At 36.6% G+C, this 21,469-nt stretch overlaps 4 protein-coding genes across 4 annotated transcripts; 2 read left to right on the top strand and 2 right to left on the bottom strand.

Annotated features, from left to right (window-relative positions):
- Positions 1 to 281: 281 nt before the first annotated feature.
- On the top strand, positions 282 to 2,477 carry GCK72_024495 (uncharacterized protein; the record flags this gene model as incomplete). The annotated part of the gene is made up of 12 exons (XM_053735917.1): positions 282 to 396; positions 449 to 532; positions 582 to 689; positions 736 to 847; positions 901 to 1,040; positions 1,087 to 1,244; positions 1,293 to 1,377; positions 1,425 to 1,558; positions 1,610 to 1,879; positions 1,927 to 2,058; positions 2,106 to 2,215; positions 2,264 to 2,477. The coding sequence occupies 12 exons, from the start codon at positions 282 to 284 to the stop codon at positions 2,475 to 2,477; spliced, it is 1,662 nt and encodes a 553-aa protein (XP_053579483.1).
- A 3,446-nt stretch (positions 2,478 to 5,923) lies between these two features.
- Positions 5,924 to 9,085, top strand: GCK72_024494 (uncharacterized protein; the record flags this gene model as incomplete). Its single annotated transcript, XM_003117915.2, has 11 exons — positions 5,924 to 6,007; positions 6,067 to 6,159; positions 6,211 to 6,332; positions 6,680 to 6,860; positions 6,914 to 6,998; positions 7,046 to 7,294; positions 7,506 to 7,653; positions 7,701 to 8,036; positions 8,083 to 8,516; positions 8,594 to 8,866; positions 8,934 to 9,085. 11 exons carry the CDS (start codon positions 5,924 to 5,926, stop codon positions 9,083 to 9,085), a joined length of 2,157 nt encoding a protein of 718 aa, XP_003117963.2.
- Positions 9,086 to 10,065: 980 nt separating this feature from the next.
- On the bottom strand, positions 10,066 to 10,547 carry GCK72_024493 (uncharacterized protein; the record flags this gene model as incomplete). The annotated part of the gene is made up of 2 exons (XM_003118049.2): positions 10,066 to 10,253; positions 10,352 to 10,547. 2 exons carry the CDS (start codon positions 10,545 to 10,547, stop codon positions 10,066 to 10,068), a joined length of 384 nt encoding a protein of 127 aa, XP_003118097.2.
- Positions 10,548 to 11,280: 733 nt separating this feature from the next.
- On the bottom strand, positions 11,281 to 12,816 carry GCK72_024492 (uncharacterized protein; the record flags this gene model as incomplete). The annotated part of the gene is made up of 7 exons (XM_053735916.1): positions 11,281 to 11,372; positions 11,426 to 11,648; positions 11,731 to 12,066; positions 12,115 to 12,281; positions 12,340 to 12,416; positions 12,472 to 12,585; positions 12,638 to 12,816. The coding sequence occupies 7 exons, from the start codon at positions 12,814 to 12,816 to the stop codon at positions 11,281 to 11,283; spliced, it is 1,188 nt and encodes a 395-aa protein (XP_053579482.1).
- Positions 12,817 to 21,469: the final 8,653 nt, after the last annotated feature.

Raw genomic sequence — 21,469 nt, 5'->3', positions numbered from 1 at the left:
GAAGGATTTCTGAGAATCTTCTTCTAAGGTTCAGAATGTTGCAACAAGCTTGAGGAAGTTAATTTTCGTTCTCTTTTTTGATTAAATAAAACAGTGGTAGCGAAAAAATATTGAAATTAAATTAAAGTTTGCCTATTGTTTTTTCTTCAAAAGAAACTATAGTAAAATGATTCATAAAATTTACGCTTTTGATTTTACCATGCACAAACTTCCGCTCTTACGTTCTCAGTTTTCACCAAATAATGTTTTTCTTCTATTCAGCTTCCGAATGCGGTGATCTTATGCGTGTCAGTCTGCGATTCACCATTTTTGCCGTCACGGCAATGATCTTAATCCCAGTATTTATATTTATATATGCGGTTGAAGCACACACGTCGGCGAATGTGATACTACAAGGTAATTTTTATATATTTGTATGTTTTTGAAAAAATTTTTTTTGTGATTTCAGAACAAGAACGATCTTACGGAGTGATATGTGATGCAGGTTCAACTGGTACACGGTTATTCGTTTACAACTGGGTTAGCACATCAGGTAGACTCAACTATAGTAGTTTAAAATTAAAATAAATTTTAATTTTCAGACACCGAGCTCATTCAAATTGAACCTGTCGTTTTTGAGAATAAACCAGTCATGAAGAAGATCAGCCCAGGGCTGAGTACATTTGGAACAAAACCTGATCAAGCAGCTGGTAAGAAATTCATAACTCATCAATGAAAAAACTAATATAATTTCAGAATATCTAAGGCCGCTGATGGAACTCGCCGAATTACACATTCCAGAAGAAAAACGACCGTACACTCCTGTTTTCATTTTTGCTACGGCAGGAATGCGATTAATCCCGGATGAGTATGTTTTATATATTTGTTCCAACGTAAGAACTATATTCGTTATTTTTTCAGACAAAAAGAAGCAGTTCTCACAAATCTCAGAACAGAGCTTCCGAAGATCACATCAATGCAAGTACTGAAAGAACATATCAGGATAATTGAAGGGAAATGGGAAGGAATTTACAGTTGGATAGCTGTCAACTATGCTCTTGGTGAGGTTTTATCCATTCACTACTGACCAACTTTTGAAATTTACAGGAAAATTCAACAGAACCACCCAGCCAGACTTCCCCGGTACATCTCCAGGACAAGCGAGACAGAAAACAGTTGGAATGATTGACATGGGTGGTGCTAGTGCACAAATTGCTTATGAACTTCCGGACAATGATGATTTCAACAGTATCAATGTAGAGAACGTGAGAGATTTTGTTTTTTATCGATTCATTTAATTTTGTTTGGTTCAGATCAACCTAGGCTGCCGAGAAGACGACTCGTTATTCAAGTACAAGCTCTTTGTGACAACATTCTTGGGATATGGTGTTAATGAAGGTAAGAACTGAAAAAATAATAAACATTTGGAACTGATTAAATTGCAGGTATCCGAAAATATGAGCACAAATTGATGGAAAAGTTGAAAGATCTGAATGGAACAGTCATCCAAGACAACTGCATGCCACTCAACCTTCACAAAACCGTCACTATGGATAATGGAAACAATTTTGTTCGGAGAGTAAGTTATTTCTCATTTTGACTTTCTTATTTTTATACTTGTTTTTTTCAGGGAACTGGCAACTGGAACTCTTGTGCTGATGAAGTACGTCAGTTATTGACTCCAGAAACATCATCAGAAGTTTGTAAAGCTATCGTTGCCAAATGCTACTTCGGAGCTGTCCCAGCACCAAACATTCCTCTTTCCAACGTAGAAATGTATGGATTCTCGGAATACTGGTACTCAACACATGATGTTCTTGGACTAGGAGGACAGTATGATGCGGAAAACATTGCTAAGAAGTCTCAGCAATATTGTGGGCAGAGATGGTCGACTATCCAGGTAAGTACTTGATGTGGATGGAGGAAAAACTGAACTTGAAGTTCTAGGCTGCTTCGAAAAAAGATCTGTACCCAAGAGCGGACGAGGAACGGTTAAAAACGCAATGCTTCAAATCAGCATGGATCACTTCAGTTCTTCATGATGGATTCTCGGTGGATAAAACGCATAACAAATTCCAGGTGAGATTTCTAATAGAGAAACTTTTTAAATTTACCATACGTTTCAGAGCGTGTCTACAATATCCGGACAAGAAGTTCAGTGGGCTCTCGGAGCAATGATCTATCATATGCGTTTCTTCCCGCTACGCGACTCTTCACGTAATCTGATTGTGAAAGAGTGGGTGTCCAATGTCACGCTGTCTAGTTTTGGGTTTTCTATTTTCAGAACTCATTCCACCTCGGAGAGTTTATGGGCACCTCTTTTCTTCCTTACTGCTGTATTCTGTCTTTTTGTCTTGGTTTGCGCCAAAGAGCACTCATTACTCTGCTTTGATGATAAACGAAGGGCATCGTTCGGGTTGACACGGAGTCAGTATTCGTATAAAATGCTCAAGGAAAACCGAACATCATCATCGTCGTTCCTTGAGAACTTTGCCTAGTCATCTAGTCGTTATCACAATTTACGTGTCTGATTATCTGGGTGTTAGAAATATACTTTTACCGCCTTATTGAATTTATTGGATGTTTACGGAATTCATTTTTGTTTCAATATACGGGTTCGTTTGAATATTTGTGATGTTTTTTTCTATTGTATTATTACCTATTTTCCCTGGTCAATTTTCAATTAATGGTATCAAGTCGCTTTTCTTGGTGTGCAATAATTTTAATTATACAATAAAGATTTTATAAATTGTTGCTTTCACAGATTATCTTTCGGCTGGTAAGATCTGCGTCAATAATTTTTTCCAGGCATATTCGACATTACATTTGTAACCTTTCTCCAACTACAACATGTCACACTACAACATCTGTCTGTACAAACTACATCGTTCTCACTCAGATGGCATTCTAAAAGAGTAATAATCTTATAGCAGTTTTCCTCCTCAAATACTCTCATGACGGGTCAAAGTGTAGTCCACCAGCAGTCCACCCAGTGTACTTTGTACTCCGTCCTATCGATCCACGATATGATCGTGAGGGTCCAACGTAGCACAGCCCTCATCTACATCTTTCTGAGAGTGAACAGTTGCTCGGGCCTAGCAGACACTCCGTAGGTCCATGTACTCCGCACGCGTTGGCCATTCGACTTGCCCAGAAAGTGAACTACCTCATTTTTCTATTTGATTCTAGTTTTTTCATTGGACTACTGTAGGTGCTCTAGTCCTCTAGCGACATTTATTCTGACTATAAAACCACCTTTTTCAAAATCTTTGGAAGTTCTAAATTTGACGTTTGTTTTTTGAAGAACGCCAGTTTTCCGAGTACAGCAAAGCGCATATTGTCTAATTTTTTGTTGTTGTGTGCCTTAAATTCAAAATACTGTTTTTCCAAATATAGGCATTGTCAGTTTTGTTATTCCGATCGGTTCCTTCTTGTTCTATCTGCAACCGTGAGCACACGGATTAAATGGTACCAAAAACAGATGTTATGATAGTGTTCCAGCTGTCATTCACATTTCTTCTAGCATTCCACGATACACGAATCTTGATTGAGTCCTCTGGTCTCTTCTTTCCCTCGTCTCCCCTCATCAGCCGCACACATTGGTTATTACAACACTTTGAATAGATGAGTGGATGATATGACACGCAGAGAAAAAATAACTATGAGGTGGATCAACTTGACTGTTCTATCTTACCGATGGCATAGTTAGAGCGCAAAGAGTGCAACTGTTTCGAAAAAATAATTGAAGATAAACCCAAATATTTGTTGATTTTCTTTGTTGATGAAAAGTAAAGAAGAGAACCAAAAGGTCTAGATTTGGTTTTTCGTTTTATTAGTTTCTAACTTTGCCTTTACTTTTAACGACAGCCTCTAAATAATTCAAAAGTACTAAAAAGGACCTGTGACTTTGATAAACAAAACAGTCAATCAAGTGATTCTTTTCATGGTTCGCCGCTTGATGAGACAAATAGACACTACACTTTTCACCTTGTCTATTCCTTTCGTTTTTTATACCAATTCTATGTGTTTTAAACCGGTCAGAGTACACCTTACCCTTTTGTTTCCTTAGCTTAATTTGATTATAGACAACTGTAGAGAAGCAGAGATTCAGTCTGTCAGTCATTCTTCAACCGAATCAGGTTCAACAAAAAACATCTAACAAGTGTTAGGTCGTTAGTCTCAAAAATTATTTCTAATTTGTTGTTCATCTAATATTTTCAATTTCAAATAATTGAAATAAAAAGTATGGCGTCATCTCCGACTGCACAATCATCCGGTGAGTTATTTGATGTTTTGTGTTCAAAAACAGATAGGACCTTTTACCTATCGTTTCCCTTCCCACTATCAGCTGATCGAATGACGTTTTTTCTTCTAACTTCCCTGGCTTCTGGCGTGTTGTTCGTCTTCGTTTTTCTTCTTCTTTTCTATCACAAAACGACTCATCCACACAAAACTTTGTACTCTTTCATCTCTCATTTCTTCTCATTTCCAATTTCACCTTCCGTTGCGACGAACAACACTAAAGATGATGATCATTTTGTCTTTCTCTTTTTTCTCTCACCCAACTATCGTACTTTGTACCGGTAACCCGTGTGTACAAGCGATGAGGATAGGAAAAGTCAGACTGGAAGAGGACCCATAACAACAATTGGTCATCTGGAGGAGGAAACTCTGAACTCAGATGGAGCGAACCCAAAACGTTCCTTGCTTTCTTATTTTCTCATTCTCTTATCACTTTCCACGACGACCTCGTCTCTTGTTTTTCAATTTCGCTCCTCAAAATTTTTAGTGTTTTGTTTCTCGCAATTGCGACGAGACGCCATACAAATTCTGTTTAATCTAAATGACCAGAGCTCACTTTCTAAATTTCGACAAAAATTGGTGTTGTTTGTCAGGAACCAATTCTTACCTTCCTATATAAGAACAAAAGAAATAGAAGTTGGAAGTGGACAAGGAGGCGAACATTTGTTGTTTTCTCGAATTTGATACATACGTTGCTGGCTAGGTGAATGCATTTGTTTATATTCAATATGCTGATGTTTATGATATTTTGGGTCTTCAATGCTTTTTCGTCTAGAATCCCTCTTGCCTACTATATTTATTCTAGTAACGTTTTCAGTTTCTGAAATTGAGTTATCAAACTGTCAGAAAACTTTCAAAAGTCACAGGTTGACTAATCACAATTAAACTTTCGCAAAAAAAAAACGAGTTGAGAACACAAGACCGACTTTTTCATCCATTACTGAAAATTCTAAAGGTGTTCAAAAAAGCAAAAATCAGTTTCTTTCCATAGAAAACAGTTCTGATGTTGTTTGTGTATGTCCCACCCATTTTACCAGTTCTTACTTCTCTTTTCTTCATTTCGCTGTTCAGGTAGACAACAATTCAGTGTTTCTGCAACTGTTTTTCACGAAAAAATTATTACACTCATCCACACACAATTGCCATCACCCAGCATCGAGGCGAGGCACTGCTCAGAGCTCACAAAGATGTGTTGTGTATCCTTTCCACAAAAGCAGACGTTATTAGTGGCGTGATCTTCTTCAATCACTTTTTGTCTCTTTTCCTTCACCCTCTCACTTGTTTTTCTTCTATCTCTAATCGTTTTACGTAAGTTGAAGAAGTAGAAATAGAAAAAAGACAAAAGGCGCAGACATACATAACTTGGGTGAGAGGAGAAAAAAAGGCGGACCAAGGCAACCACGTGCTCTCGAACAGCGCCACGCAACTTTCGAATAAACAAATAAAATACAAGTTGGTTTATCAGATATTCTTTGCTCTTTCTCATTTCTCACACCATATTCATTTTCCTTCTCATGACTTCTTGCAATCCAATTCTAAATTGGCAACATTACTGTTCGCTCTGTCATATGATTTCCAAACCTCCGTTATTTCACTGCCCTCAAATTAACCCAATAATATTTTCATTTCAGAAGAACCTAAAATGGTGGATGAATCTGACGTCAAATCAGCCTTAAACGGTCATGATCGTCCATTCTCAATCACTCTTGCCATTGTTTTGTTAAAGGTAAACATAGAACTTTGAGGTTTGGACAGCAAACAAATAATTTTGTTTTCTCCTTGTAGATTGTGTTTTTCATTTACGACATCGTCACTTTCATTCCATTCAAAATATTTGCGGACCCAGCGGAAAAACTCGAAAAGTCGGAGAGAGTCAAGGTAACCACCTGGTACACATAAACAAACAATATGTACTCAAGTGTTGTTTAGGCGGAACCAGAGAACTCGGATCCATCTACTCCATGGAAGAATATCAGTGCAAAAGATGGTCTCATGAACTCATCTTTCGAGGGAATTCATGATCTTGGAACCCAATGGGAGGAATGTGTCCGGTAGGTATTTTATGTTCTTCGATCTCTCAGAAGATGAAATCATTGAGATCGCATGGTAGTAGCTTATCAGTGTGTTTCATGGTCGTCGTTATCTATAAAGTGGCAACTGTTTATGAGTTCTAGTGATTTGTTCTTCGCTACCTTTGTACTCAAATAGTGGTGAGAAGACATGCTGATCACAAAACCCGATTTTCGTAAACTACAAACCGATCATAACGATGAAGTCTGTTTTATTGCTGTAGCATACATTAATTACACACAAACGTACCAACATCTAAAAACAACATAATTTAAACCTATTCAGATCTATTACCAAACAATGACTTACTAATTTTCAATATTTCCAGTCGTTACGGAAATTTGTCATGCATGGGAACCCGCGAAGTTCTCAAAGTTCACAAGGAGAAACAATCCAACGGAAAGATCTTCGAGAAATGGCAAATGGGAGACTATCACTGGAGAACTTATGCTCAAGTTGACAAACGGGTTAACATGATTGCTTCAGGACTTACTAGTCTTGGACAAGAGGTTGGTCAAAAGGACTATCAAATGTTGTCAAGACTCATCATTATTCTTTTCAGGAGAAGGAGCCAATCATCTTGTTCGCTGAGACTAGAGAAGAATGGATGACCACTGCATTGGCTTGCATGAAAATGAACTTCCCAAGTTAGTAAATCTTTTAACTTTTAGAATTCCACTATTGATTTTTCCAGTTGCCACAATGTACGCGACTCTTGGAGATGAAGCTGTCCAATTCGCTATCAATGAAGTCGGAGCCAAAACCATTTTCACCACGGAAGCTCTCATTTCCAAAGTGAAGAAAGCAATGAGCAACGGAGCTACCTCCATTGAGAACATCATCTTCTTCGACAGTGTGGATCCAGCATCCCGTGGAGAATCAGTTGATGTTGACCTTCCATTCACTCTTCTCTCATTCGACCAACTTCTTGACCGTGGAGAGCGTGAGTATTGTATGTCGCTTGGGGGTGATCCGCTTGTCATAGTTACAGTCTTAACCTACTGACAACATCTACCTTTGTCAATTTATTCTACTCTACCCTCATGTCTCATGTTACCAATTACCTGACCTCCTTTAGAGTGTCCTCCGCTTGGATTTGAAGTGCATTGACATAACAATTCTAGAAAATAGACGTTAATTTTGGCAATTTTCAGCACACCCAGTACCAATTCGCAGCAAGAAAGATGATCTGGCATTTATAATGTATACTTCCGGAACAACTGGAAATCCAAAAGGAGTCATGATTTCACATCAAAATATTGTAGCTGTTACTGCCGGACAAGCTTTCAACATCATTCTTGGGTAATTGAGCATTTTTGTAGCAGAATCAAATTGGTGAAGTTTTTCAGAACCGAGGATAGATACATCGGATACCTGCCACTTGCCCATATTCTCGAAGTCTGCGCTGAGATGGTTGTCTTTACCAAAGGAGTCAGAATCGGATATTCTTCTGCTCAAACTTTGTTCGACAGAGCTCCAAAGATAATGAAGGGTGAACACGGAGACTGCTGGGTCTTGCAGCCCACCCTCATGGCTTGTGTCCCAGCTGTAATGGATCGTATTTTCAAGGCAGTCATTGATGAGGTCAACGCTAACAGTGAACTTTTCAAACAACTTTTCAAGACTTGTTATGAGAGAAAAAGATCGAGATATGAGGAAGGATACACTAGTTTCATTTTGAACAAGTGAGTTTCCACGTGTAGTAAAAACCTAACTGTCTCCATTTCACAGATTGGTCTTCAACCGTATCGGAAAACTTCTCGGAGGAAAAGTCCGTCAAATTCTGTCTGGTGGAGCCCCATTGAGTCCAGAAACCCAAAGATTCATGAATATCTGCTTCTGCTGCCCGGTTGTTCAAGGATACGGACTCACTGAGACTTGCGGAGGAGGAACTATTGCTGATATCCATGACTTGTCAACTGGAACTGTTGGACCACCACTCACTTGCTGCGAGATTCTGTTGCAAGAGTGGGCTGAGGCTGGATACTCTCCAAAGAACGACCCACCACAGGGAGAAATTCTTATCAGTGGACCAAATGTGGCTCTCGGATACTTTAATAATGAGGAGAAAACTAATGAAGAGTTTGTGAAAGTTAATGGAAAACGTTTCTTTGCCACTGGAGATATTGGAGAGTTCAGAGAGGATGGATCCCTCAAGATTATTGGTACGTACTTGATTCTCATCTTGATTTCCTAAAAAGCTGTTCTTTGAAATTTCGATAGTATTACGTTGATGTTTCAGATCGCAAAAAGGATTTGCTCAAGTTGTCTCATGGTGAATACATTTCACTGGGAAAGGTTGAGACTAATCTGTTGACCAATCCAAATATTGACAACGTCTGTGTCTATGGTGACTCGAACAAAAGCTTCCTGGTCGCATTGGTCGTTCCAAACCAGAAGAACTTGACAGCAATGGCCGAGAAACAAGGAGTTGACACCGGAGACTTTGAGAAGCTTTGCGAAGATAAGAAGGTTGTGGAGGCATTGCAAAAAGAGTTGGCCTCATATGTTGGTTGTAAGTTTTTCACATTTTTCATAATATACTGTGTGAGTTGTCGAAATATTTCAAAATAATTTTTCAGCAAAGCTCCAACGCGTTGAAATCCCACAAAAAATCTTCATCTGTCACGAACCATGGACTCCAGCCTCCGGTCTTTTGACTGAAGCTTTGAAATTGAAGAGAAAGAACATTGAAAAAGCATTCCGTAAGGAACTCGATGAGCTTTACAAGTAAACTAACGTTCAACTCAATCTTTCACCCGATCTTATCCAGTTTTTGCCATAAGAAATGCATTTTTACCTTCTAATCTCTTTGATGTAGTAGAATGTACAATATTCTTGTTTTTTGCTTTGTTTCCCAACCATTTCTTGCTCAAAGTTTTATTTCTATCAACTATTCAAAACTAATTCATCACCCATATTACCGAATCACAAACCGACGCGGTGGCCATTACTTTCTAGGGTTTTTATTTGAAATTTCCACAAATTTCGTTGGAAGAATAATGTCTTGTCGTTTTTTTCTTGAATTGTATTTTGTGTATAACGTTCTCTACTTACAATCTCGTTTATGGAATAAAAAATAAACTATGAAATCGATTGTATTATTTATATCAGGAAGGAAATCGTAGAATTGACCGGTGATTTGGAATGAAGGCACGCGGAATGTGACGAGGAACTGAAAATAGAGATGTTAGAACCGTTAAAATTGGAATTCGTTGGAAATAATGTGATCTGGATGGTTGAGGCCAGTTATCAATAATTTATGAGTTTGGCCTCTCCTTCTCAATTTTGAAAAACAAAGAAATAATTGAATTTTCAGCGAAAATGATCAGAGCCTAGTTCAGACCAAATATTACAGTGGGAAATCTTTTCGAAAAATTTTTGTTCGACAACTGTAAACAATGTTTGCTGTTTTAAAATTAAAATTTTGTGAAAATGGTTCGTTCCCACATACATAAACTGAAATGATTAAACAATATATCAAACAAAATGACCGACAGGCGGATTGTATCCAAACTTCTGTCTACTCAAATGTATTTTGTCAAGTACCACACGAGTACTTGCACTTTTCGAGTTCAATTCCTAACATCGTTTAACTTTCATTGTTGTCTATACAATTTCTTTGCAAATGTAGTCAACCCTCGTGTTTTTTGTCTGACTCATAGGCTAATGTTAATCAGAAAAGCTTTTTCAGCAATTGAGTGTGTACCCACATCAATCTTCCCAATACTTACCGTTCAAATCACGAACGCATTCTCCAAAAGACGGATTATAACCTTGACGGCATTTACAAGTTCCTTCGATACATTTTGTCGACGGTCTACAGACGCCTCCTTGACCGCAGGGATGTCCAGCTAAACCAATTGTTGGCAGCCTTTCAGGCTTGTCATCTTGAAAGGATTCTGAAAAAAAAACACAAACTAATGAAGAGCCAGAATGAGGCGTCCTTCTAGCTGATTCATGCTGCATAATGTACAAATTGTCTTTTCTGTCTACTCACCAGATTCCTTAGTTTTTGAGTCATACACAGACTTCTCTACACATTTTCCATTGAACTCTCGTTCCCCATCAACACAAAGACAAAGAACGTCTATGCACACGGAGCCTCCGGAGCAGATTCCACCAAAAAGACACTCGGTACCAGGAATTCCAACTGGAACATAAAGGAAATTCATAATTGTTCTTACCGTATTCATTCTTAAAACTCAAACTAAATTATTCTTACTTACCTTTTGAGTCAGCACCATAACATTGTCTGACCAATATTACTAGAAAAACAGTGGCTTGAAAATTTAAAAGCATTTCCAATAAAGGATGAAACGATGAAACAGATCTGAACGTGAGAAGATACCCGAATGTTTGCAATTCGTTTTTTCAACACCCCGCTATCAACTGTCATTTTTGTTTGTTTTTCCATTTGCTCTTTTTCTTTAGTGTTGTCAAACTGATCATCCCAATTCAGGTTTTGGAGGTTTCCGAGAGAAAAAAGATTCGAAAGTTCATCATCATGTTTCAGCAGGCCTTATGAATGTTTCATGATAGAACATGATCTATTTTGGAAGGTTCGTCGAACATTCGAGACTAGTCGACATCTTGTACTTTGGACTATACCATCTGAATAGTTGAGTACTCACTCCAAAACAAACTCAACTAGTTTTCTAATTCCTATTTCACTTTCTGGAAAATCTAATTTTTGTTCAATCCAATCAGGCGTTTTCAAAAAGTACAAGTTTGAAAATTTCGAGAATTGAAAAGAAAAACAAGTTTTATTCATTCCGAAAAACAGAATAAGCAAATAAAGATCACATTTTCAGTCGAGTTGAATTGTTCAATAGAAATGAATTGGAATTTGAAATTCACGAAATGAGAAGAATGAATACAAGGATTATACTATCATTTTACGGGAACTACAGATATATTACAATAAGATTAAGACCCGACGTAGGAGCTTGGCGCTGTTCCATTTATCAGAAAAGTTCGTGGGGACTTTGTTTCTTCGTCATGACGATTCTTCCAACTCCCTGTAAATATGAATGAATCAGAATTGAAAAGTTCATGTTATGAGACAACTTACGTCTGGGACCCCGCAGACTGTTCTTTCTTGCCCAAGGGAAGAATAGTGCACGAAACGTTGAGAGATATTCGTTAGACATCGTACAGTATAACACAAAGCTGACGGAACTATATAGCAGCGTCAGCATCTCCATCAAATTTCCCACGGGATCGTAATAACGGTTTCCAAACTCTTCGCCATAGATCGCAACACATAAGTTGAGTATTCCCATTGGGAGTTCGACCTGTAACAGACATCGGTTAGGATAGAGATCAGAATCGTAATAAATTGATGTTCAGACAGAATACAGACATAAACTGACTAACCATTACACAAAGGAGTAGGATGATTACTAGCATTCGAGTTGTGCGTGGTCGTGTTGTCAACTTTCGTTTTGCCTTACGCTCGGAATTCGTACAGATGTTGGCCCCTTGAGTACGCTTCCAGTTCTTACGTCTCCTTTCCACACTTTTCAGAGATCTTATAAGAGCTGTGAGTAAGATTGATAGGATTAACGACGGAAGCAACTTGAATACAATTCCGAAAGCCCAGAAAACAGCAGACACGAGGAGAGGGCTTTCTTGATAACTGAGATCATAAAGCGGTCCTTCCATCTCGCATTGTAAATCGTAGGCGACATGATCACGAGCTACGATTTTAACCTGAAACAAAGTCAGATGATTCCGAGGATTATCTACACATTTTAATACCTCTGAAATGAAGAACAATGGAAGGCTGATGATAGGAATAATGATCCAAATGATAACGTTTGCTGCAATAGCTGGCTGACATTTGTATATGAATCGATTGGCTTGAATGGGAAATTTCAGTGCGCAATATCGGAAAACAGCCACTACAATTGTTGTTGTGAAAGCAACTGAAACAAGAAATTTTATAGTCTGAATGAGTCAGTCAGTTGAGAACTCAAAACGTACTTGTATGAAAAACAGTGTTCAAATTGACGTTAAAAAATCTGTATCTTGTGAAAGCCTCTGACCATAGAATTTGTATGCTGAAAAGGAAAACATGTTTTTTTCAAATCCATCTCTGACTGTCTCACAACTTACCATTGGTATCTATAATACTCGAGTAATAAGTATAGGAAGTAATTAGTTGCTAGCAGCCATTGAGCAATCGAGAGACCTGTGAGCAGAATGTTGATTGGCGTTCGCATCCGTTTTCTGAAAAAAAAAACAAAGTTGAATAGAAAATTTGATATGTGAAATGTGTTACCTTGTAAGCACGATGATATTGAAGACGTTGGAAACTGCTCCAAAAATACAGATAGAGATGGAGAGAGGAATATGAATTTCATCGTAGTACTGTAAGAATGATTTTCCAGTTGGGATTCGTGATGAGGAAATAGTTGCATTCTCACGGCTCGACAATCCGAGCTCACTCCATTTTCCCATTTCAAATTTAGTTGAGAAGAACTAGACAATCGAGGGGAAGACAACAGCCAAGAAAGCCGAAAATTTGGATCAAAATGCTGCAAATGCTCCAATGTTGTTGCCCATTCACCGCCGGATTATCCGAGTGACAATCTTGACAGAACAACTAGAAGGCAGGAAAAAAAACAGGAAGAAGGCAAAATAAGTATTCGTCGTCGTCAAAACGGAGTGGGAGGGGTGAAAGGGAAATCGGTGTTTAGTTCCGCCCACCGCGGCCGCGTGCCCCCTGCCTATCAGCTAATTATTTTTCAAGTTGTGCATTGCGTGGTCCCCAAGTGACACCATACTGATTCACTGGTCCGAATAGAAAAGAGACAGAGAAGAGCCGTTAAATACTAACATGCGGTGAGGTCGTAAAAGGAATTAACGACTTGTTTCTATTGAGCCGTATGCTCAATTGGCTATGAATGAAAAGTACACATCTTTCAGTTTATTGCAAAAAGTTGAGAGATGAGATTCGTCGTTTTTTGAATTGTTTGAAGAAAAAATGAATGAAACCGTGGCGAGCTTAGAAGATATACATAGTGTTTCTGGTGAAATTTCCATAAAATTATAATTTTTTTAGTTCCACAACATTGGAGCATTCTTTGAGTGTTCTTGACCATAAAACAAACAACTTGATCAGATTTAAACTGATGAAAGTAAGGTTTCCCAATTTTAGGCCTTATCGTAGCCGAAGCAAACTTTGATCCCCCACCCCTGCTTACCATTGCAAATGCATGAATATAACAATCGAAATATGTACAAATCAGTGTGTCGTTCATTACTGAAAGGCTGTCATTTTGCTCTATGATGTCCTCCATCCTGCAACAAAAGAGCTTGTTGTTTAGCGAGTTATGAATGAGAGCAAGAAAACGTGAGGAACCGAAAGAAAGGCAAGAAAAGATCAAAAAGAAAACCTTTTTGACGTTATGGAGAATTAATAAGTTATAAGAGAAAAAATAGAGTTTTCTGTGGAGAAATTTCGTACATGGTGGATCTATAGGAATGTCTCTTGGGAGAATGGGTGTGTACAGATAGAGGAGTACAGTATGAATACGTAATAACTGATTAGAAATGAGGAACTTCAGGTATTCCCAAGTTTCTGCCACGTCAAGGTCTGTAAGTATCGTCATTTGGTTTTTTGAACGCTTAAGGAATTCTAACAAATTTATTGTTGCAGCGAAGCGACAATGAGGAAAGGCACGAAGGCAGCCTCAGATAAATAATTTTCGAAACGGCGCACCGTCACTCTGCTACAAACCGAAGGAAGACTGAGTGAATAATTAAACTGATGTTTTTTTAAAGAATTTTTTCTCTCCTTCTAGGAACAAAACGAGACGCAAAATTCAACAGTGATGTGCATTTTGGAGAAGAATAGAGTCACATGTCATTAAAACCATAAATATATATTGTAAGCAGACGAGGGATGAAAATTTTAGAGTTTCAAATCACATTCTGTACGCGAGACGGCTTCTTAAATCCCCCTCTCCGCTCTTCTGCACTCAGAATTTATGATTATTAATGGAAATCCTACATTCTCAATTTTTTTCGACGGAATTTTGAAATGAGTTTTTTCTTAGAAACATTCACATTTGTAAGATGACTACATAGAAAAGTGTCTGTGAATATTTCAGAATAAATAAATACATCACTGCAAAGTTTCACAAGTTTCAGAGTTTTAGCTAATAAGGATAAAAATGAAGTACGAAACAAAAACTATTAGGTTATTTGTAGTAAATTGAGAAAGCAACTGAATATGTAGATATTATTTGGAGCATGTGTATCTAAAATTCAAATCACAAAATATTTTAAAAATCCGAATAAAAAACGACTAGCAAAAACCAAACGTATCATTGTAATGATCCATTCGAATTGTGTATTCGTGAAAATACTGGAAAAATAAATCAAATTTTGTGAAATTATTCCCATCTTTATTTTCAGTGACGCATAATAAAATAAAACCAGGAATCTATTTTCCAGTTTTCAGTAGTTACCCATCATCCATAATGCTCCAGAGAATCAAATGGTTACTGGAATGCCAAGAGTGGAAATGAGAAAGGAAAACGTGGCAATATAGACCAGTCACTCATTTTTTATGATGAATTGAAAATTTCGGACTATGATTTTCAGTCTAGATCTTTCCCTAGATTAACAGAATTTGGACAAAAGAACCTAACACTAACTAGATTAGGAAAAATGAACACAAGGTACGAAAAATTGTAGAAGATAAATATTTGATCTTCATTTCCTTGTTTTCGTTAGGTAGAAGTTGGTCGAAGCCTAAAGCAAATTTTCAAAGTTTCAAAAAATGAGAATGCTACAGACATATTATGAGACATAAACAAAAGGATCAAAGCGGAAGAAGTTCGTTTTTTGCTACGAAAGGGATTATCATTTGAAAAAATATAAGTTTCGTTTGTCTTCCATTGTTCATGAACTCACAGGACAAACGTTCGGAAGATATTATGACTAATTTCGATATGAAATAATGTAGTCTTGTCATATGGACTGAATAATAAATTTAAATCGAAATGCGTGGGAACAGTGTATCAGAAATGATGGAGTGTGGTCCGTTCATAACTAAAACAAAATGCGAATCTTCGAACCCTCGAATTATTGGAACAAAAACAGGAGACAGAAAATAAAAAACACCCAAAATTTTTGAGGTTGCGTACGATGCTTGATGCATTCTATTTTACCAACGGACACTTATTTGTTATTGTTTTTAATGGCAGTCTCTCAATTTCAATTAATTTCCTATTGTGATACCTTATGGGAACAGAATATATAGCATACAAAAAAAGTTTTTGTATCTATATCATGTCTTTGTAACAAAACAATGTATTTTTCTGTGAAAACTATACAGTGAAACCCTCAAGGGATAAATATGAAGACAAAGTAGATTTAAAAACTGCTGAGACTTCCAAGTCATTTTCTCTGAAAGACGGTTTGAATCTAGACAGACATTGAAAAAATGAAAACTCATTAGCCTGCGTTGAAAGTTCTCAAACTGGCAGCTTCTATCTCTTTTTTTCAGAAATCTTTTGGTTTGACTAATCCAAAAACAAAACAAGGATTATGAGCGACTGATACCAATTAACTCTTGAAAACATCAAAAATGAACATTTTGAACTGAAAGAACCATACAGATCCAGTTTGAGGCAAAAATAGCATCAGAACCGGATAAAAAGGTAAAACGTGTCGCGTGTGTGTCATTTCAAATAAGAGAGTATCTCCGAAGGAAAAACAAAACAATTTCATTCATTGAACATTCCAACCAAGGTTCGAATGAAATGCTCCGGAGATGCTCTGAAAAAAGAGGAAAAAACGGAGATTTGTTGTTTCGGCACCACCCAAAAAACCCACGGAGGAATCGTGCAACTAAAAACATATTCATAATGTATAAGATCAGATAATCTCGCACCAGAATGAATAAGAACGAAAGAATGAAAATTTGGGAATTTTTCAGAAGAAATAGAACAAGAAAAAGTAGTTTTCCTTTCAAGTGGTGGTTTTCTGAGTGGGAGTCAATCCTGCGAGTTCAAAAAATAAGGAAAAAAAGAAATGGTAATAACAGGGTGTGTTCAAAGATGATTCTAGTATCTCAGGTTCCGTTTTCTTTTCTTTTTGAAAGATATATCTGACTTTTTGAAAAATGTAAAAACAACACAACCGGAAGGATTACAACCTTCTTTCAAGGATCGTTTAGAGCAAAACTCAGCCAACAATTTGCCTAATTATCATTCATAGTTATTCAAATTACGAAACCTACGTTTTTGCAAATTGTGTGGGATGTGAACTTAAACTTCATGAACAAAAGCAAAAAATCACAAATTTTAAATCAAAAGCAGCTGAACTGATATGTTTGTAGATAACATTTCAAAGTTTCTAGAAAAGAAGAAAGTCAAAAATCAGTTTAGCTTTGAAAGTTTCTGACAATCACCTGTTTGAATTCCAGGTAGGGCAAACTTTGTATGTTAACATTGTGCTCCGATTCTGAGAACCGATATGAAAAATTGGTTTAAGTAGCTCAAATCAATTGCAAACTAGATCGAAGAATCCAGAAGACAAAAACAGACAGAAAAAACAAGGAATGGATGTTTTGCGAAACCTCAGGAAACCTGACATATGTCAACTCACAAAGACGGAGCAAAAAAAAAACGAAAAGAAAAGAAAGTGATGATCGAACACAAGTTGGTTTGCAACTTTTAGTGAAGATACATTGTTTAAAGCCATTGGTTAAAAAGAGCTGTAATGTGAGTCGGAAAAGAAAACAAACACCAACTACTCTAGCCATCAAAAAAAATTCTCATGAAATTCACACCTCGACTGAAATTCAATTTGAATTCAAGCGGCACCATGGAACACAAAACTCAAACTAATAATAAACTGACCACACTCGATTAAGCAATGTTTATATTTAGAAATACTGGTGTTGCATAGACCATTAATTAAGAGTTTAAAAAAACATATTGCAAGAATACTTACCTACGTAAAAATATCCAGCTAAAATAAGTAACTACGTGCGGTATCGCGATGCAAAAAGTTAGAATAGTTAGAATTGTTTGGTCTGAAGAAATAATTAAGAGTGATGTGATAATTACAATTTTCATCTCCATGAAGTTTATTAAGTTTACCAAAGTGTGTGAAAAATAATGTGGCTCGAGAAGAGACCAACTATTTTCTCGGAAATTTTTTTCTCTCGAATTGGATTAAAATTTTGGGAGTGAAGATAAGAACTTTCTTTTGATCTTGTCATTTCTTTTTGATCTATGATAGATAGTTTTGAATAGATTTGAGGAAGATTTGAATACAACTATTTTTGGTAAATTTTTTGATCATAAGAAACTGAGATCTTTGATATTCCATTTTTACAATGTATATCTAGAACTAGACAGTTAAATTTCTCGAGGTTTTGCGAAAAAGGATTTGCGAAAAATAAACATGTCTACGACTATTTTCATAATAAAATGAAATACTCCCTTGTATCATTTTTTCAGAGCAGTTCCAAAAATTTTTTTGCCAAAACGTTCTCCTGCCAACTTCAAAGAAAAAAACCGCACTCTCAATAGATTTGAAAACTTTTTCATTTCCGGTCATTTTAAAAGTCTAATTCAGAAGTGTCTGGTCGTGACCTCAGTAGTCATTCTCATTTTAACTATGAACTCTAATGGTTAAACGAGAATTGGAGTTCTCTTGTCTAGAAATGTCAATTACACACACACACACACACATACGAAGCGCGAAGCGCTAATGAACTTCTCATTTGGAATTACCAGAAAATGAGTGACGGATGAAAAATAAAACAGAATTGAAAAAAAAAAGAAAAATGAAAAATGGGGTCCAAAATAAGGAGTGAACGTGTTCTCAGTCATAATCGTAATCAGGACAATAAACGGATAGAATACTCATACTTTTACGTATGCATTATCGGTTTGCGTATATGTGTAGAGGATGATGTGTATCCTCCAAGACTATAAATATTTGGACTCAATAAGGAAGAAACAAAACCGGAAAACAACAGAGATGAGATGCACACAGCAAATGTGGTACGTTCTCATTGTCAAAGTAGACTGAACTATCGCTCTCGAAGATTTGTGCATCACATCCTTTCTGTAATTAAAAGCAGTGGTCACTCATTATTTACATGCCACTCAAACTATCGTCATTCTCTTTATTCGATTTCAAATTTCCTGGAACTCGATTTACTAGCTGCTACAATGAGCAAACCACCGGAAAGCGAGCGGACCTTTGATTTCCAACTTCTCAGCGGATGTGTTTTTAGCTTAAAGTTCGTCTATGGCATATATGAATACAGGATCACAGAACTAGAAGTGTTTTTAAGTGGGAATAGAAATATGAACGGAAAATAATGGGGGGTTAAACAAAGAAGCCAAAAATGATCTCATTTCAAATTCCACGTTTTAAACGACGTTCGTCAACAGAAAAAAGAAATGCGAGGGTGTTAGAAATAGCTCAAAACAAATGACTAATTGACTAATATAGCAATATAATATACGTCCAGATGTATCCGATAGCTTCTCGGCCTGAAAAAAGCTTAGAAGATTGAGCAGAAATCAAGAATACACAAATAGAATATTAATTGTAGCGGAATGAAAGACGAAACTCTAATTTTGAAAGAATAGTTGCTGAATATCTCATTACTAATTACTAATTACAGCGTCATACTCTTTCAAAGAGTAACAAAAGGAGCAAACTGAATATAAGAGACAACTTCTAAGGAATCCATCAGCTGACCTAACACGAAAGCAAAACACTCAAATAACTGTTCAATGGATCTTTTGATATTTTCTTTTAAATTCTGAACATCACACACCTTCCATTTAAGATCAGACATAATCCGGGAGGGTTAATCTACTGCTTAACCGATTGCGTCCTCAACAAAAATGAGTAATGTTTGAGAAGAAAAAACTATGCTGACGTTGCCGTTTATTTTAAACAAATGTGAAATTGATGACAATCTGGGGACACACGATTAGGAGATCACTGAACTTCGAAATCACTACGTACGCCGGTCACGCTGTGGAGTGGCACCATTGAGAGGGAGTGTTTCATATAATTTGAAATTTCAATGGCTTCTCTGTCTCATTTTTTTTGTGAAATCAGCCAAAATCTACAATGACGATGTTAGGATCCTAAACATAAGATCTTTTGATTTATGAAAAATTTGGGAGAGAGTATTATATTTCTTCGGCCCACTCATGTCTTCAACTAGACTAATTCGGTGTCTCCTGAACTATCTCTGATCTTCTCAGAAGAACACATAACGAAGTGAAACAGACTTTCAAGTATATGTGGGTCCACAGAAAACACGTCACAGACACTTGGAGAAGTTAACAGAATTTTGAGGTTTAGGTACTCACCATTAGGAAGGAATCAGTTGGTTCATTGGTGAATGCACTCAATACACCCTCCCTCTCAGATTTCTGGCATTAAATAAGTTCGGAAAAAAAAATTGAGGATTTAGAGGGATGGACTCGGGTTCAAAAAAACATAGAATAGAGAAGAATCAAAGTAGAAAAGTGTGATGAAAGTCTGATGGTGTCAAATATACATAGTTTTAGTAGCAATGGATCTAATTACTAATTTGACTTCAATTCAAAAAACAAAAAGTTAAAAAACTGTAATAATAACTACGACATGTGAGGTTTGGAACGTTCAAAAAATTCTTAAGAAATGAAGATTTGGCCCAATAACACTTATATATTCTGTCAGGTGAAGAAGACACAAACTTGTTCATTTATGTTTTGCAGAGAACCATTTCCGTTCTTTTTCATTCTCGACTACCAATTTTTGAGGTGCAACGTCATTTTTAAATTGAATCATTATTAAAACGAAATAGACTATTATTATTCATGAAAGCACAAAATAAAAAAGAGCGAGGCTTCTCTCCAGGAAGATCTAGCAGGCTCTATGATCTATGGAAAGATATAACACTGAATTTATTCTAGTTTAGTGCTATCATAGACTGCAAAAAAAGAGAGAAAAATTGGGGAAATATGTAAATTTTAAGAGTAGGTATGTCCACTTCGGTGAGTGAAGAACATAGATTAATCGTATTGCGTTGGTCATCCAACCCACCCTCACACCGACCTTGTTAATCCCCTTAATCTTGATGTGTGACAAGGGTAACAAGTAATTACAAAATGCCAGAGGAATCTTCTAACTTCTTATTCTCATTAAACATAAGGATGATATTGGCAAACATTTTTCCTTTTTTTGACAATGTGAGAACCAAAAACAGCGCAAGATCTTACTGGAAAATCAAAATTGTACTGTTCCAGACAGAAAAAATAAGATATTTGATTATTCAAGTACTTGGTAATAAATTACTAGAATGACAACGAAAAATTATATTTGTATTTTACGACAAACTGAATAATCTCATTATCTACATATGGATATGACTTGAGAACACGGTTCAAAAAGTGAACTTGTGTACTAAAAGCAGGTGAATATGAAAATGTTATTTATTTTGACAGAGGTTATGAAAATTTATTGCGTGGATTATATTTGATAGTTAATCAACAAAAACACTTGTCGTTCTCAGAAAAATTGAAGGATAATCATGAGGAAATCACTTTGTAGCCTCTCTGACGGATGTAGGGGGCAGCAAAAAAGAAAAGTTCATACAAAGAAACGTTTGCATATTTGGAAAATTGAATTCTAGGTGTTTTTCAATAACTAACAAATTTTTGAAGGTGGGCAAGGATTACATCACTTTCGAAAAAACTGTTGAATAGAATGGATCTTATGTGAAGGAAAGAAAAACGAATGGAGAAATGGTATGATTTGTCATGGGATGATATGTTCAAAACAATTGACGCCTAGAAAACATAACATCCAGCAAGAGAAAGGCAAAAGTACACAATTCCAACACATTGCCAGAGGCAAAAGTTTTTTTTTTAACTGAGATTTCTAAGGACACAAAAATCTAAGAAACCACTACCTGTCTGGAAAAATGAAACTGGCGAGTGACGGAAATTTCCCAAGTCTTACGACATCCGTTTTCAAACTTTGCAGTCTATAATTTTCAAGCAAAGTTCTCACGCTGAAACTATCTTTAGAAGAAAAAACGCCGTCATTATATTTAATCATGGGTAGAAAGATT

This window comes from Caenorhabditis remanei, chromosome X, assembly GCF_010183535.1.
Source record: "Caenorhabditis remanei strain PX506 chromosome X, whole genome shotgun sequence".
Lineage (NCBI taxonomy): Eukaryota > Metazoa > Nematoda > Chromadorea > Rhabditida > Rhabditidae > Caenorhabditis > Caenorhabditis remanei.
Note: the sequence above shows the minus strand (reverse complement) of the source record. Positions and strands in the feature narration are given on the sequence as shown.